The sequence below is a fragment of the Psammomys obesus genome, unplaced genomic scaffold (genome assembly GCF_907164565.1).
Source record: "Psammomys obesus unplaced genomic scaffold, mPsaObe1.curated_primary_1811, whole genome shotgun sequence".
Taxonomy (NCBI): Eukaryota; Metazoa; Chordata; class Mammalia; order Rodentia; family Muridae; genus Psammomys; species Psammomys obesus.
Window position 1 is genome coordinate 17255083 of NW_026593286.1, and position 14415 is coordinate 17269497.

At 50.7% G+C, this 14415-nt stretch overlaps 1 protein-coding gene across 2 annotated transcripts in view; it reads right to left on the reverse strand.

Moving 5' to 3' along the window:
• The window catches only part of Pnkd (PNKD metallo-beta-lactamase domain containing), a 69073-nt gene that overhangs the window by 14275 nt on the left and 40383 nt on the right, over window positions 1-14415 (reverse strand). Inside the window, exon 1 of one of the 2 annotated variants that reach the window (XM_055616522.1) lies at window positions 8980-9199. The exons of the other annotated variant lie outside the window; for it this stretch is intronic. Coding sequence (XP_055472497.1) covers window positions 8980-9140 — 161 coding nt within the window. The 5' untranslated portion in view covers window positions 9141-9199. Of the gene's footprint in view, window positions 1-8979; window positions 9200-14415 lie in introns of those variants that run through there. 2 annotated transcript variants of the gene reach the window in all.

The window sequence follows — 14415 nt, forward strand, 5'->3', positions numbered from 1 at the left end:
ACACACACACACACACACACACACACACACACACACACACACACAGGGGATGGAGGCATTGAGATGATTCAGTGGTTAAGGGGCTTGCTGCAAAGTCTTATGACCTAGGTTCTATCCCTGGGATAGTGGAAGGAAAGAGCTGACTCCTGCAAGCGGTCCCCTGAACATACGTCTGCTTGGAACATACATGCTGACTCCTCCAACTTCCCCCCCCCCCCAAAAAAAAAAAAGGTTAAAGAATAAAAACAGGTGTGGAGATGTAGCTCAGTTGGTGGAGTGCTTGGCTGGCATGCATGAAGCCCTGGGTTCAAACTCTGACTTCCCATAAACCAGGTGTAGTTGTATGTGGCTATAATCCTAATGGGCTCAGGAGCATCAGAAGTCTGAGGCCAGCTTAGGCTACTGCGACCCTGTCTCCAAACAACACAAGAAACGGCTCTGGGCTCCCAGCCTCTGTCCTGGTAGCTTTCTAGATGTGAGTACGATACCCTCTCCCCAACCCCCACACCTCATCTTACTGAAGTCAAGTTCAGAGCTTAGTTAGTTCACTTATCTCCTAGGAGATGTAGGCACTGGTGATGCCATCAGAGAACGTCCCCTCTCCATCTACAACACACAGCAAGCCCAGCTCCCCAGACCTGGTGCCTATGGCTCCCACAGTATATTCTTTGGCCAGTACCTCCTGAGGCAAGCAGGCTCCCGCCTGCGCCTCGTGTGGCTTCCTGTGACTCCTTGTGTTTCTCCTCCACCCTCAGGAACTCCTACACTGGCACAGCACAGCAAGTGGCAATCAAGAAATGCTGGCTAGTGATTGGGAAAGGCTGGGGAGGGCCTAAGCTTATGCATGGCGCAGTGCCTGGCCAGAACGGATCTCAGGCAAGGCCAGGGCTGGCGGGCCCAGCAAGCCTAATGGCGGTGGCTTGCCCAACCGAAGCCCTCTCCACCTTTACTCCCTCCTCTTGCCCCACTGTCCCCACAAACCTGGACAAGCAGGGTGTTCTGCCAAGCAGGTGACCCAGATTCAATGGCATGGGTCGGGGGTGTGTCACTGGGACATAAAATCCTAATGTTGCTGGCCATGTAGGCTATATCCAGGGCCTCAGAGCCGGAAAGGAGGGAGAGAAGGAAGAGAGGGGAGTATGAGGAGATGGAAGGATCACAGGATAGAAGTTCACAAAGGATCCCCAGGTCTCACTCTACCCCTGCCTCGGGAGGTCAGGGTCATGGCTCCTCCCTGGAGCTCACCGCCTCATCTTTAACAGTTTCTGTGCCACAGCTTTCGAGTGAGCCCGGTGCTTCCTGTGGTTTATCTCGGGTCCTCCTCTCAAGTCTGGGGCAGGTACCATATTCCCACTGTGCAGACAGGAAGTGGAGCCTGGAAGACTGGAAGTGGGCAGAGCTACCTCCCTAGAAGCCTGACCTAGAACCCACTCAACCACTAAAATCCTCCTCAGACCCCAACCAAAACAGGGGTCAGATCAGATGAGTGGGCCTGAAGGATTACAGGATTACCCCAATTCCTCTGAGGGCCTTTTCGGAGAAAAATGCTAGGTCACGGTAGTTACACAGACCTGGGCATGTGGCCCAGGATTTGGGGGACCTTGGAGTCTGCCCTTCCCCCTCTCCCTGAACCAGCTCAGGGCATTTGCAAACATTTTGCACTCAACTGCAGAGAGAGCAGGAAGCGCCCCCCCCCCCCGGGGGGGGGGTGCCAGGATGGGACACTTGGCTCAAGGTCGTTTGAAGGTCCCTTTGCAATTAAGGCTCTATGATTGCTGCAGTGGAGTGTTGGCAGGCTAGTGGTTCCATGGATACCCTGAGAGCCAGAAGGATGGAAGAATTTAGGAAAGGGGTAGTGGCTGGAGGTGACAACGTTAAGAGTCACTGTAGAAGCTGTGGACCAACCTTTATCCACTTGATGGGATGCCATGGCTCCATGCAATGTCTTGAGGCTAGAACTCAGGGCCTGAGCAGATACATAGCCTCTGTTTTTCTAATGCTGGGTGCATGAAGCAGCATCCCTGGCCTGTTTTCCTTTTTGTTCAACAATTCTTAGAAACAAAACAAAACAAAAATCCATGTGACTAATGGGGTCCCCAGCTGAGGTCAGGAAGCTGGGATCCAGGAACTACTCACAGCAGCATGTCAGAACAAGCCCCTACGGTTGGGTGTCCAGTACACATTAGGATTTTGACCCCTTGGGTCAGGGGTGGTGACCTTTAATGCCAGCACTTGGGAGGCAGAGGCAGGTGGATCTCTATGAGTTTCAGGCTGACCACAGACAGAGTGAGAACTTGTCTCAAAACAACAACTACCACCAACCCCCCAAAACAAAACACCACCACCACAACAACAAAAAACCCAACCAAACAAAAACCAAACAACAACAGGAAGAAAGATTCTGATTTCTCCTATCCCCTCCTCCAGCCTGTAGTTCGAGAGAGAGAGCTCGGAGCCTGGCACACATCAGGCATGCTATCTCCCGCTAAGCTCCATCCCACCCCCCTTCCTGAAATCTGACTCAGCCTTTCTACAGCTCGGAATGGCATTTCTATCCACCATAACCACATCAGAAAGAAAATAAAGTTTCCTAATTGTTCCCCTGGGACCCTGGAAGGAGGAAGTGTGGGGCTGCGGCTGGGCCACAGCCACCCCTGGGCCCTCCCTGGGGCTTAGGGCTGCGAACAGAGTGCCAGACCCCTGGTTTGGGCTCACAGTGCTCCCATTCCTGGCCTCGCTGAGCCGGGGCATGGCTTCTCTGCTATCTGACGCCCAGCCTAAGCCGTGAAAGCCATGGAGACAGCTGACAGTGAGAACGACATTCCCTCCCCCAGCCCCTCTTCTGGTGCACAGCAGAAAACACACAATGCTGCCTCTTCTTCCCTTCCCCTCCTTCCCGGGGCAGTCCTGAAGGAAGCTGGAGGGTTTTCAAGTGGCTGGCCTCAGCTGGGCCCAGGGTCCTATCTCAGTCCAGCGTGGGACAGCAGGGAGCAAGATGGAGCGGATTCTGTACCCGCAGGACGCATAACAGCCAGGATCACTTTCCTTACTTCCTTCCCAGCTTAGGTACTCCCTATATGGGGGTTCCCTGAGTACAGAGAGACCTAAGGCATTACTGTGACCCAATAGGCAGGCTCAGAGTAGTGAGACAGGCCTCGGGTGGTATTTTTGGCCAAGACTCAGCTTGTCCAGGCTTGCATGTGAGCAGTGTCAGGACACAGCTAACAACAAACTTGGAATGGCTGTCTGCGGGCGAGGGCCACCAGGTCACAGGGTTCTACTGAGCAGGATTGGCTCAAGGCCCTAAGGAACACAGTCACTCCCTGTTGTGTGCTTTCTTGGGGGGGGGGAGTTAATGAGGCAGCTGAAGAAGCCCTTGGGTGAGGGTTTCCTGCAGCCTCCAGGACATGCCTGGAGGTCTTTTCCACATGCCCAGGAGAGGCCAGGGCATGCAAGGTCAGAGCGGCCTGTCTGGGTTTCTCCAGCCTTCCTAGTCTTTGAGGCCTTCTCCAGATGACAGCCCTCTTTTAAAAAAGGAGGACTTAGGCCTGCTAGGAGCACTCAGGCAAAATGAGAAACACATCAGGACTGTAGCTCCCCTGCCCCTGGGAGTCCCACCTCAGCAGTTATGCCTGTGGACCCCCCGGCCACCTGTCTTGCCAAAGTGCTGGGCTTGCTTCCTTTGGTTCTCCCTCCCTCATTCTCAGCACAGGCTCTTTTGACAGAACCCTGCTCCTTGGGCAGGCGTGTGGGAGCCCAGCTGCCATAGCTGGACCTGTGGCAGCCTGAGCCCTAGGAGAAAACACACTGAAAGCTCCAGGCCCAGTGGAGGCAAAGGTGAATTTGGACTAAGGAGGCTAAGCCAGCCTCATGGAGGACACGGCACCTGGGCCAAGACTAGCTACCGAGTCTCCTCTCCCTCCCTCCATTCAAAACATCTGATAAGGTTGACTACACGGTTGCTTTGGAAGCTGAGGGACAGGAGGGACAAAGTTTTACTCCTTGAGAGGCGATGTTCAGGCGGGAGGAGAAAAACAGTAAACAGATAGGTAAGTACACACACACAGCATACCATGCGCTGTCATTTACTATTGAGAATAAAGCTTGGTGAAGGGAATAGAAGGGCAGGGATAGGGACACTGCTGTATGCAGGTACTGACAACACAGGGCAGGCCTCAGGAGCAAGGTGAAATCTGGGCAGAGATAGGGCGGTTGGGAGGAGGGACTGGCTGGGAGTGTTTGGCAGACAGTAAAGTAGTTCCTGTGGTTGAGGGGTGAGCAAAAAAGAGTCAACTCTACCTTCATGAGAGACAGGAGGTACCACCAGAGGGTTCTGACAGAGAAGTGACGTGTTTTGTTTTGTTTTTGTTTGGTTTGTTTGTCTTTTTGGTTTTTCAAGACAGGGCTTCTCTATGTATCATTGGCCGTCTGGAAACTTACTCTGTAGAGCAGGCTGGCATTGAACTCAGAGATCCTCCTGCCTCTGCCTACCGAGTGCTAGAATCAAAGGTGTACGCCATCACAGCCCGCTGTTCTTGGGCTTTTGACATATAATTTTGATTTATTACATTTTCGGTGTGTATGGCTGCTCCTGTTTGGAGCTCAGAGGAGGACTTGCAGGAGTCATGAACTCCAGGCATCAGGCCTGAAACCTTACCTCTCAGTGGCCCCTGTTACTGATTTAAATCAGCAATTTTCAGTGAGAACACCCAGGGATACTGCCAGCTACGTCTCCGACAGCCCAGCTCACAGTGCCATCTTTATCTCAGACACAAACAACGGGTTCCTTCCTCAAGGATCCTCATGGCAGGGTTTTTGCTGCCCTGGGCATTGATTCAGTAGACCTTATTGACCCAGAAAAGAGGTTTCCTCTTTCAGAAATGAGAAAAGTAAGGTTCACCTAGGGGACAGTTGATTTTATTACATGGCTGGAGTGAGACCTCCTGGGGTGCTGGAGAGATGGCTAGGTAGTTAGGAGAACTAGCTGCTCTTCCAAAGGTCCTGGGTTCAATTCCCAGCACCCACATGGCAGCTCAAAACTGTAACTCCAGTTCCAGGGGATCTGATACCCTTTCTTAGACAGGCAGACCTTCACACATGCAGACAAAACACCAATGTACATAAAATATTTTTTAAAAGGGTGCTTGCTGCACGTCTCCTATGTGTAAGATTGAACAGAGGCTTGGCTGGCTAAGACTACCTTAGCAGAGGCCAGACACTCAGCTCCTCAGGACACCCTCAGCACAGCAAGAGCCCAGCCCCATCGCACGTTGTGCTCAACAGGCAGGCTCTGCCGAACCCTCTCCACTACCACCAGAAGGCAAAGGGGCGAAAGGGAAACTGAGGCTGATGCAGGGGACCCATACGAGAAAGTCTTATTCTCCTGATCACAGGCTCCTTCGTTGCACCTGCCACCCATGGGAGCTTGCTGTGCCCTACCTCTGCCACGGTTTGGACCCTAGTTCACATCTGTTCTCATGGTCCTGTCTTCTACCTAACCTTTTGGATGATGGGTACCAACCCTTGCATATATTATACAAGCACCCCACTACTAAGCTACATCCTCAGCCTAGGAGATCTTGCTGTGTGTGTGTGTGTGTGTGTATGAATGTGTGTTATGTGTATGTATATGTGTATACATATTGTATGTATGTGTATGCATGTGTGTGTACATGTATGTGTGCTGTGTGTGTATGTATGTGTGTTTATGTGTATTTCTGTGTATGTATATGTGTATGTGTGTATGTATGTCTATGTGTGGTATGTGTGTATATAGGTGTATGTCTGTGTCTGTGTATGTATATGTTTGTGTATGTGTGCGCGCGTGTGTATGTATGCACAGTTATTCAAGGAGTCCAGAAGAAAGTGTAATATTCCCTGCTGCTGGAGTTTAGACAGTTACCGCCTCACTCTGAAGGTCAACAGTAGAGGATACTGGCCAGATCCTGTTCCCCGGTGTAACCACACAGTCCTGACCCAGGGCAGCTAGGTGTTATGGAATGAAAGAGGGATGTAGCATTTCCTGGTAATGGTCGAATAAGCCTAGAAGTCGGCGTGAGAGAATTTAAGGAGGGTATGCGTCCTGCCTCCTGCCTCCTGCCCCCACACAAACAATTGCTATCATTCCCTGCTCACCGACTTGGGGGTTCATTCAGTCTTCACAGGACCCCAGGAGGCAGACAACTAACACCATTCCCCAGGTGCAAAGCAGCCAGGCTGAGAAAGGCTATCTGCCCACTCCAGCCACATGGTCAATTTGCAGCAGAGCCAGAATTCAAAGGTTGACTCATCCGGTCGCCCCATCTCCTGTACGCTTAGCCACTCTTACCCTGCTTCTCAGAGTCTTCAGTACAAGTGCCTAGTGTCAGCCCACGGCTGTTGGATGTGCTCTGAGTTGAGTCTGGTTATTCTCGTCCCCAGATAACAATGGCTGTTGAGGAAAGCCTTTTGTGGAATTATCTGTCTAAAGATAACACGAACAGTTTCTCTCTCCGCCACTGCTGAAGATTTTTGTTATCTGCTTTCCAGCCCCAACTAAAGGATCTATCTGTGATTCCCCTCACCATACCTTCAGCTGCTGGGGTCCTCCTCCTCTGCGCCCATTCTTCCTGCAGGTTTGGAGGCATCTCGCAACACCTACACATTTGCCACATGCTTCCTGCCAGTAGCCCTGCCCGACTCCAAGGTTCGCAATGTCTCCCCTCAGGGGACTGCACTAATTGTTTCCCAGACCACAGAACAGCAGGGTCTGGAAATCCCATTTCAGGCACACCCTTCTGCTCTACAAATTTGGAAAGCTGATTCGAAGGCAATCTGGAAATCTAGACAAAAGAAAGCCCATAGAACCACTGAATTAAAAACAAAAAACAAAAAACCTGTTTTTTTTTTTAGATTTATTTTCTGTTTGTGGATGTTTTGCCTGCATGTGTGTCTGTGTACCATGTTTGTGCCTGGCGCCCTCAGCAGAGGTCAGAAGTGGAGGTTAGAGCTCTGGAACTGTAGTTATGAGAGCTGTAGTTATGGAGAGTTGTGAGCCACCATGTGGGTGCTGGGAACTGAGCCTGAGTTCTCCACACGAGTAGTCAGTGTTCTGAACATCTGAGCCATCTCTCCGGCCCAGAACCACTGAATTCCCAGGCTGATGTGGTAGTGTATACCCATAATCAAGCATGGGGATGAGGATGGCTGTGAAATTAGAGGCCAACCTGGGACGTAGCAAGATCCTATCTGAATTCCTAATACCCCGTCTCCTCACAAGAAGAATTATGAAGAATCTCCTCAATAAATCAAAATTAAGGGATTTAAAAAATTTCCAAATCCCAAGTCTAGGAATACCCTGACTCTCACGGTTGTGATGCTGTGATTACTGACATCCTGGTCTTAGGAATTCTGATTCTACTTCTTCATGGAAACTCCCGTTTTCCACTTTCTCAGGCTATTTGCATTATTTCAAGCTTACCAATTTTGGATGCTAAGAGTAGATTTAAAATCCCTTCTCTAAGTAGAGCTACATGATTCTGAGGACTTTAATGAAGAAAACAACCAACCAACCAAAAACAAAAAAAAAAAAAAAAACAAAGCAAATGAACATATGCGCGCACACACACACACACACACACACACACACACACACACAGATAGAGAGCCCAAATCTAGCGACTAGGGGCATACAGATGAGTGGTAGAACATACGGTTATAGCATTCATGAGACTCAGTCTCCAGCACCAACCGGATTACAAACAGACCAAACAAAATAAAACTTCACACCCACTTCCAAAATTCAGACACAAAATACGGTGATAGTCACAAACTTGGCCAGGTATGGTGGTACACATCTGTAAGGACAGCACAGCGGCGGCTAGAGGATCACAAGTTCAAGACCATCCTGGTGTCCTTAGTGAGGCTGTCCTACCAAACCAAGCAGCTAAGCAAACACACACAAAAACTGCCACCTCCTTGTTTTTTATAAACAAAGCAATGGCAATGTTGTTAGAGCATTATCTGGAATTTGTTTTTCAGTCCACTAAGCTTTTATATCTCTGTTTTAGAGATTGTGAATGAAGCCTCAGGCCTGAATTTTGGGGGAGTAGGGGAGAGTGGTCTGAGGAGGGAGGAAGGGTGAATTGCACAATGTCTTCTCTGAAGCTAAGGAAATTCCCAGGCTTAGGCCTTCTCAGCCATCTGGCCACAGGCTACGATCTCCATCCTCACACTTCTGTCCCTAACTGTGGTTTGAGGTCCTGGCCAACAGACAGACCCTCAAAAGCCTGTCTAACGGTTTCCTCCCTCCTTCTGAATGCAGGGACTCTTGCCAGAGGCAGAGAAAAGGAAAAGTTGGCTGGGAAAAGTCACTGGAGGTCCTTGGCTGGCTGTTGGGTCAAATTTCACAGCCCAAGGCTTTGGGTTCCAGTGGAGGGAGGTAGAGGGGAAAGGGCCAGATTGACCTACAGAGCTGAACTCTGCGAGGGACAGAACAATCTACCTAGAGTTGTGGAGCATTGGATGATGTGCAGAAGGACAGGGGCAAACGGAGGAAAGTCAGGCGTCAGGGGAACATTTTTACCCTTGTGCTTGCAAGAGAGCTGGAAGTGCTGACCTCTGCCAGGCGGCGGGGCGCGCTCTTTCCCCGCACCAGTTCCCGCACTCCTGGCTTTTCCAGCTCCCTGGACTCCAGCTTGTCATCTTATTTGGCGCTTGTCTCCCAGCGTTCTCTGGCTCCTCCACACCACATACTCTGATCTGTGCCCCTAATCCTCTTTTCCCACCCGGCCCATCCCAATTCTTCAGACCTTCAACTCTTTCCTCTCTCAGCACGAACTCAGGGGTGTCTCCAGCCTGTTTCTCCATCCTTCCGCTCCGGTGGTTTAGGACCCCCAACTAGTCCAAGACGTCCTAAGCACCCCCTGTGTCCCTTTTGCGTGCCCTCTCCCAACGTGCCCGCCTTCCCGAGCCTGCACAGGGAGGAGCTGGGGCACTAACCCGATTCGGAAGAGCAGCCGCTGGCTGCGCGTCATGAGCAGGCCGCGGAAGTCCCGCCGCGCTCGGCAGCCTCGGGGACTCAAGAGCAGCAAGACGGCGAAGAACAGCAGCCCGAAGCCGGAGACCCACAGACTGGGCGCGGGCCAGCCTTGCCAAGCCATGCTGGGGGCCGGGACAGGGGGCGGGGCTCGCGTTGCTAGGCGATAGCCCCGCCCGGCCCCTTGAGCGGCGAGGCGGGGCTTCGGGCACCTGCGCGCTTTGGGGTGCGGGTACACTTAGCTCCGCCCATCACATTGCGTTCTGACCCGTCCCCTAGCCAGCAGCGGCTAGGCACACGCTGCAAATCCCTAGCTTAAAGACGGACTGGCTCCTCCCCTACTGGTGGGTCCGGAGGCGGAGCGCGAGCCTTGTGCTATCCAGGGTCCACAAAGGCCAAGAGCCCTTGGGAAACGAAAAAAGCCAAGCCCGGGGGACTCTGGAGTCGTCCTCCTGGCGAGAAACCTTAGACTCCTAAACTTTCTAAGCTAGAAGGAACCCGGGAGATGGTTGGACTTTACGCCGTTCATTTATTCGTTCACTAAATAAAAGGCATTGTGCCAGGTTTTCAGGTAGTTAAAAGACACACAGAGGCCAGAGCTAGCCTAGCGGATAAACACTGGCTCCCAAAGCTGCCGGCCTGAGTTTGAACCTTTGGACCCACTTGGTGAAAGGAAGAGAACCACTCCCTCAAGTTGTGGCGTGCCACGGTGTTTGAGGCCACACAAACACACAGTATCCAGGCTGGGGCAGTAGTTTGGTGGTGTAGCACGTGCCAGACCCTGGGTTTGATCCCCAACAGGGAGGATAGGAGCCTTCCCGGAGCCTATGATATAGAATACAATAATGAGACTAAGTAGGCAAACAAATATGATTGCATGATATGATGTGTGTAGGCATATGTGCTCACAAACATAGATGGATGTGATTAAAAACTTATAAGGAAGTGGTACTCACAAGGAAGCAAATGGGAAGTCAGTGATGTGGAGCACAGAGGACTGAGATGGGGAGGGCACGTGACATTTCACCCACGTCTCAAAGGTGAGAAGGGGCCACAGTCCACAGACTTCACCAAGGTCACGAAGCCATGAGAGGCAGGGCCAGGTCTAGCAGCTAGACATCCTCAGGTCCATGCCCAGTCTGATTTCCACACCGATGTCTCCTCACCTAATTACTGCTGCCTTCCTAATGAGTTGTAGAAGCTGGTCTGGCCGATGGGGTGGAGGTGGGTGTGAGAACGAGTGGGGTGCATTGTCCAAATTGAGGCACAAAGGAGCCGGGGGCTGGGCAGTCTGGATTTGATCTTGCCTAGCCCTCTGCAGGAAGGGAAGGAAATGCTGCAAATTCAAGCTCACCATCTCTCCCACTGGGGGATGGGCGGAGGGAAGCAGGTGAGGAAATAGTCTTGTTTTCCTCTCTGCTTCCTGTGCTCAGTCTGACGGCCCTAGATAACCAGACCCACACCACATTTTCCATCACAGCTCCGTGGTTCCGCTCACAGTGTCTGCTGTGCAACTGTAGGTTCCTATGCGCAGTTTGTAATTCACCTCCTTCACCTACTCCCCACCAAACAGCCAAGGAATGGGTGAAATTGTCCCCAAACCTCGCTGTAATTCACCTGATCCTTGCTTTAATCCGGAAGCCCCGGGCATTCAGTTTCTCTCCTGTTGGAATGTGAAGAGGGACACAACCTGTGGTTTGCACACTCCCTGTCTCTTGCCTGCAGTTCTACTTCTTTTTCTTTCTTTAAAGACTTATTAGACTTATTTATTATGTATACAGTGTTCTGTCTACATGCCAGAAGAGGGGGACCAAATCTCATTATAGATGGTTGGGAGCCACCATGTGGTTCCTGGGAATTGAACCCGGGTCCTCTGGAAAAGCAGCCAGTGCTCCTAACCTCTGAGCCATCTCTTCTGCCCAACAGTTCTATTTCTGAGTGCCCTGGCACAGGAAGGGATGAAGCTGCCAAGGCCTGAGGTGAGAGCAAGACGAATAAGCGAATCCACAGAAAGCATGTGCAGAAGCCCAGGAGAGTCTGTGTCTCTGTGTCTGCACATGCAAAACTGAAGGAGTGTGGGTCACTGTAAACATGACCTGCGGCAGGGAAGACCTCCTGAAGCGGCATCACATGGAGGGATTGAAGCAGTGCCTGTAATCTGAGATGGGAAGCAGAAAACACCAACCGTGGAAGCTGAAACCTCAGCCCCACCCCTGCCACGAGCAGGCGCTTGTGAACACGCCCCACATGCACACTCATTAACAGATTTACAGATAACAAACTCTGTTTATGAAATGCTTGGAGTCACAGCTGGGCTGGGGATCAGGAGTGGAGGGGAGTGTCTGTGCAGACTCATGCAGGCTCAGGGAGCTGTGCTCTCCTACTCTGGACTGTTCTGGAAGATATTCCACGATTGCTCCAAATCTGTGCAGTTCTCCCTCCTGTCCCACAAGAATCTGCTGTTCTAGCAAGCTAGATGCCATTCACCCCTTTCCTGTATTCTGCCCGGCAATACCTAACTACTCACAGCTTCTAGAATTTGCCATATTGTTTTGTTCTCCCATGCCTTTGTCTGCACTGTTTTCTGCCTAGAGTGCCGTCCATTCTTTGTTCTATAGATTCAGATCTCACGTGCTCTCCTGTGACAGCACACACTTGTGCACCCAGTCCCCTTTGCTAGGATACTAAAGTCTCACTTTCTACTAGCTGACTATACCAGAGTGTAGTCTCTGCTTCGTTATCTTTCTTCAGAGTGGAGACTATAATTTAATGTATTCATCTTCAGCTTGCCAGTGTCTGGCACAGTGCCACATACATATTAAATACTTACTAAATATTCGTTGAAATGTCAGAGTCCCATCCACAGCCCACGGGGCCTCTGCTCCAAAGCTGAACCTATGTCTTCAACCTCCTCAAATGACATTCTTTCCCTTGTCACTATTGGTCAGCTGCTTGGTCCCTCAAATGTACCGAAGTCATTATCACATCAGGCCCTATGAGGCTAATCTCTGTGGTCAGCTTGTGATCTAGCATCCCCTGGGAGGTGGGCCTCTTTGCCTGAAGGGATTATTTCCACTGGGTTAACTGAGGTGAGATGACATCACCTCTCTGGGATACATGTGGGTGGTACTGTTTCCTGGGCTGCGATCCTAACTGTATAACAAGGAGAACAGATAGTCATCACCCTCTGTCTCCTGATTATGGGTGCAATATCACCAGTTGCTTGCAGGCTTCTGCTATCCTGACTTCCTTGCCATGATGGACTATCAGTTCAAATGACGCCCCTCCCTTTTAGACTCAGCATGGTGGAATACCGTTTTTGATCCCAGTCCTAAGAGGGTAGAGACAGGTAGATTGCTGTGAGTTCAGGCCAGCTTAGTCTCCATAGTGACTTCCAGGCCAGCCTGAGCTACATAGCTGAGACCTTGTCTCAAAATTAAAACAAAAGCCTTTCTCGGGGCTTCTCATCACAGCAACAGGAGAAGAAACTAAGATGGGCCCTTCACACATGCTCCTTCCACTTGAGCAGAGGAGTGGCTATATTCTGTCTACTGGAGCTCCCAACCACACATGAGTGGAGAGGATGCTATGGCATCTAGCAGTGGGTGCTTCGGGTCCTGATAAAGGCCCCATAATGCCTAGGACAAGCCCACGACAAAGAATTGTGTGTCCAAGACTGTAACACAGAGGCTGGGTACACAGAAAAATGGTAGGTCCTCCCAGAGGCCTCTGCTGGCCCTGCAACACTCCATTATCCCACTTACATTGCTTTGGTGGTTTGAGGGAGAATGGTCCCTGGAGGTAATATGTTTGAATATTTGGTCCCCAGTCGGTAGTACAGTTTGGGAAGGATTAACAGGTGTGGCCTTGTTGGAGGAGCTGTGTCACTGTGGGTGAGCTCTGAAGATTCAAATGCCCACATCAGCCCCAGTCAGTTCTCTCTCTCTCTTTTCTGCTTCGTGGTTGTTGTCTCAGCATGTAGATGCTCAGCCACTGCTCCAGCCCCATGCCTGCCTGTCTGCTGCCATCCCCACCATGATTGTCAAGGACTCACCCTCTGAAGCTGCGAGATGAACTCATTCATTCTGTAAGCTGCCTTGGTCACGGTGTCTCCTCACAGCAATAGAAAAATAACCAAGATAGTTACTCTTCTACATCCTTCATCTCCAAGGTACTTTTCACAATTGGACATTGTCATGTGATTCTCACCTGTTGCTCCCACTGGGACGGAAGCCCTATGGGGTTGGTGGTGTGCACAGTGCCTGGCCCAGAGAAAGCATCATGTGTTTGATGAACAAATGAGTGAATGACAGAAGCAAAGAATGGCTGGGTGACAATCTGTTGCTGCTTAGCACTGTGACTGCGAGAAGACTGGGACTCTCTTGTTCTGGCCAGTGGGTTCCGTCCCTGCAGGATTATGTGGAAGCCAACCTATAATCCACACCAGGAAAGCTGCAGGAGAGTTGTCTCTGAGCATTCACACACTTGGGGTTTTGGGCCACACAATCCTTACTCCCTGGAGCAGCTCAGAGGCACAGCTGAGGCTAAAGTTTGCCTTCGTGAGTCTCCAAGAAGAGGCCCACCGATAATCACAGCTACATGTGATGGTACACACCTGTAAACTCAGCAATGCAAAGGCTGAGGCAAGAGGTTCATGAGTTCAAGGCCAGCCTGGGTTACATAGTAAGGTCCTCTCTCAGAGCAAACAAACAAATGCATGCCCCAAACAGCAACAACAAGTGGTCAGGTCGGCAGGGTAGAACACCCCTGTGATCCGAGCACCAGTAAGTCTTGAAGCAGGAGGACTGCCGTGAGTTTTACATAGTCAAGTCTACATAATAAGATTCTGTTTCAAAAAACAAACAAACAAACATAAAAACTAAACCCACAGAACAGGGTTAGAGAGATGGCTCAGTGATTAAGAGTACTGCATGCTCTTCCAGAGGACCAGAGTTTGAGTCCCAGCACCTACATGGCAGCTCACAACTGTCTGTAACTCAGGTCTCAGGGGATCCAACACAGTCTTCTGGCCTTTGCAGATACTAAGTATGAACGTGGCGCACAGACAGAGATGCAGTTAGAAAACTCATACACATAAACACACACACACACACGGCAACCTTTCTTCCAGGTTCCAAGGGTAGAGGTAGATGTTCTCATGTCTGCTCCTTATTCCAGCTGCCAGCCAAAGCTGTGTCCCTTGGAAGGACAGCCTGACTTCACCTTTGCTGGATCCCTCGTGCTTAGCTGACTTACAGGATATCATTGGTGATGATGGTGATGATGATGACAGTGATGACGTCAATAATGCCATGGAGGAGCTTTAATACATGGAGCTGTTTCAATAAAGAATAAAGCTGTTTAAAGAATAGAGATATCAGGTAGGCATAGTGGCAAAC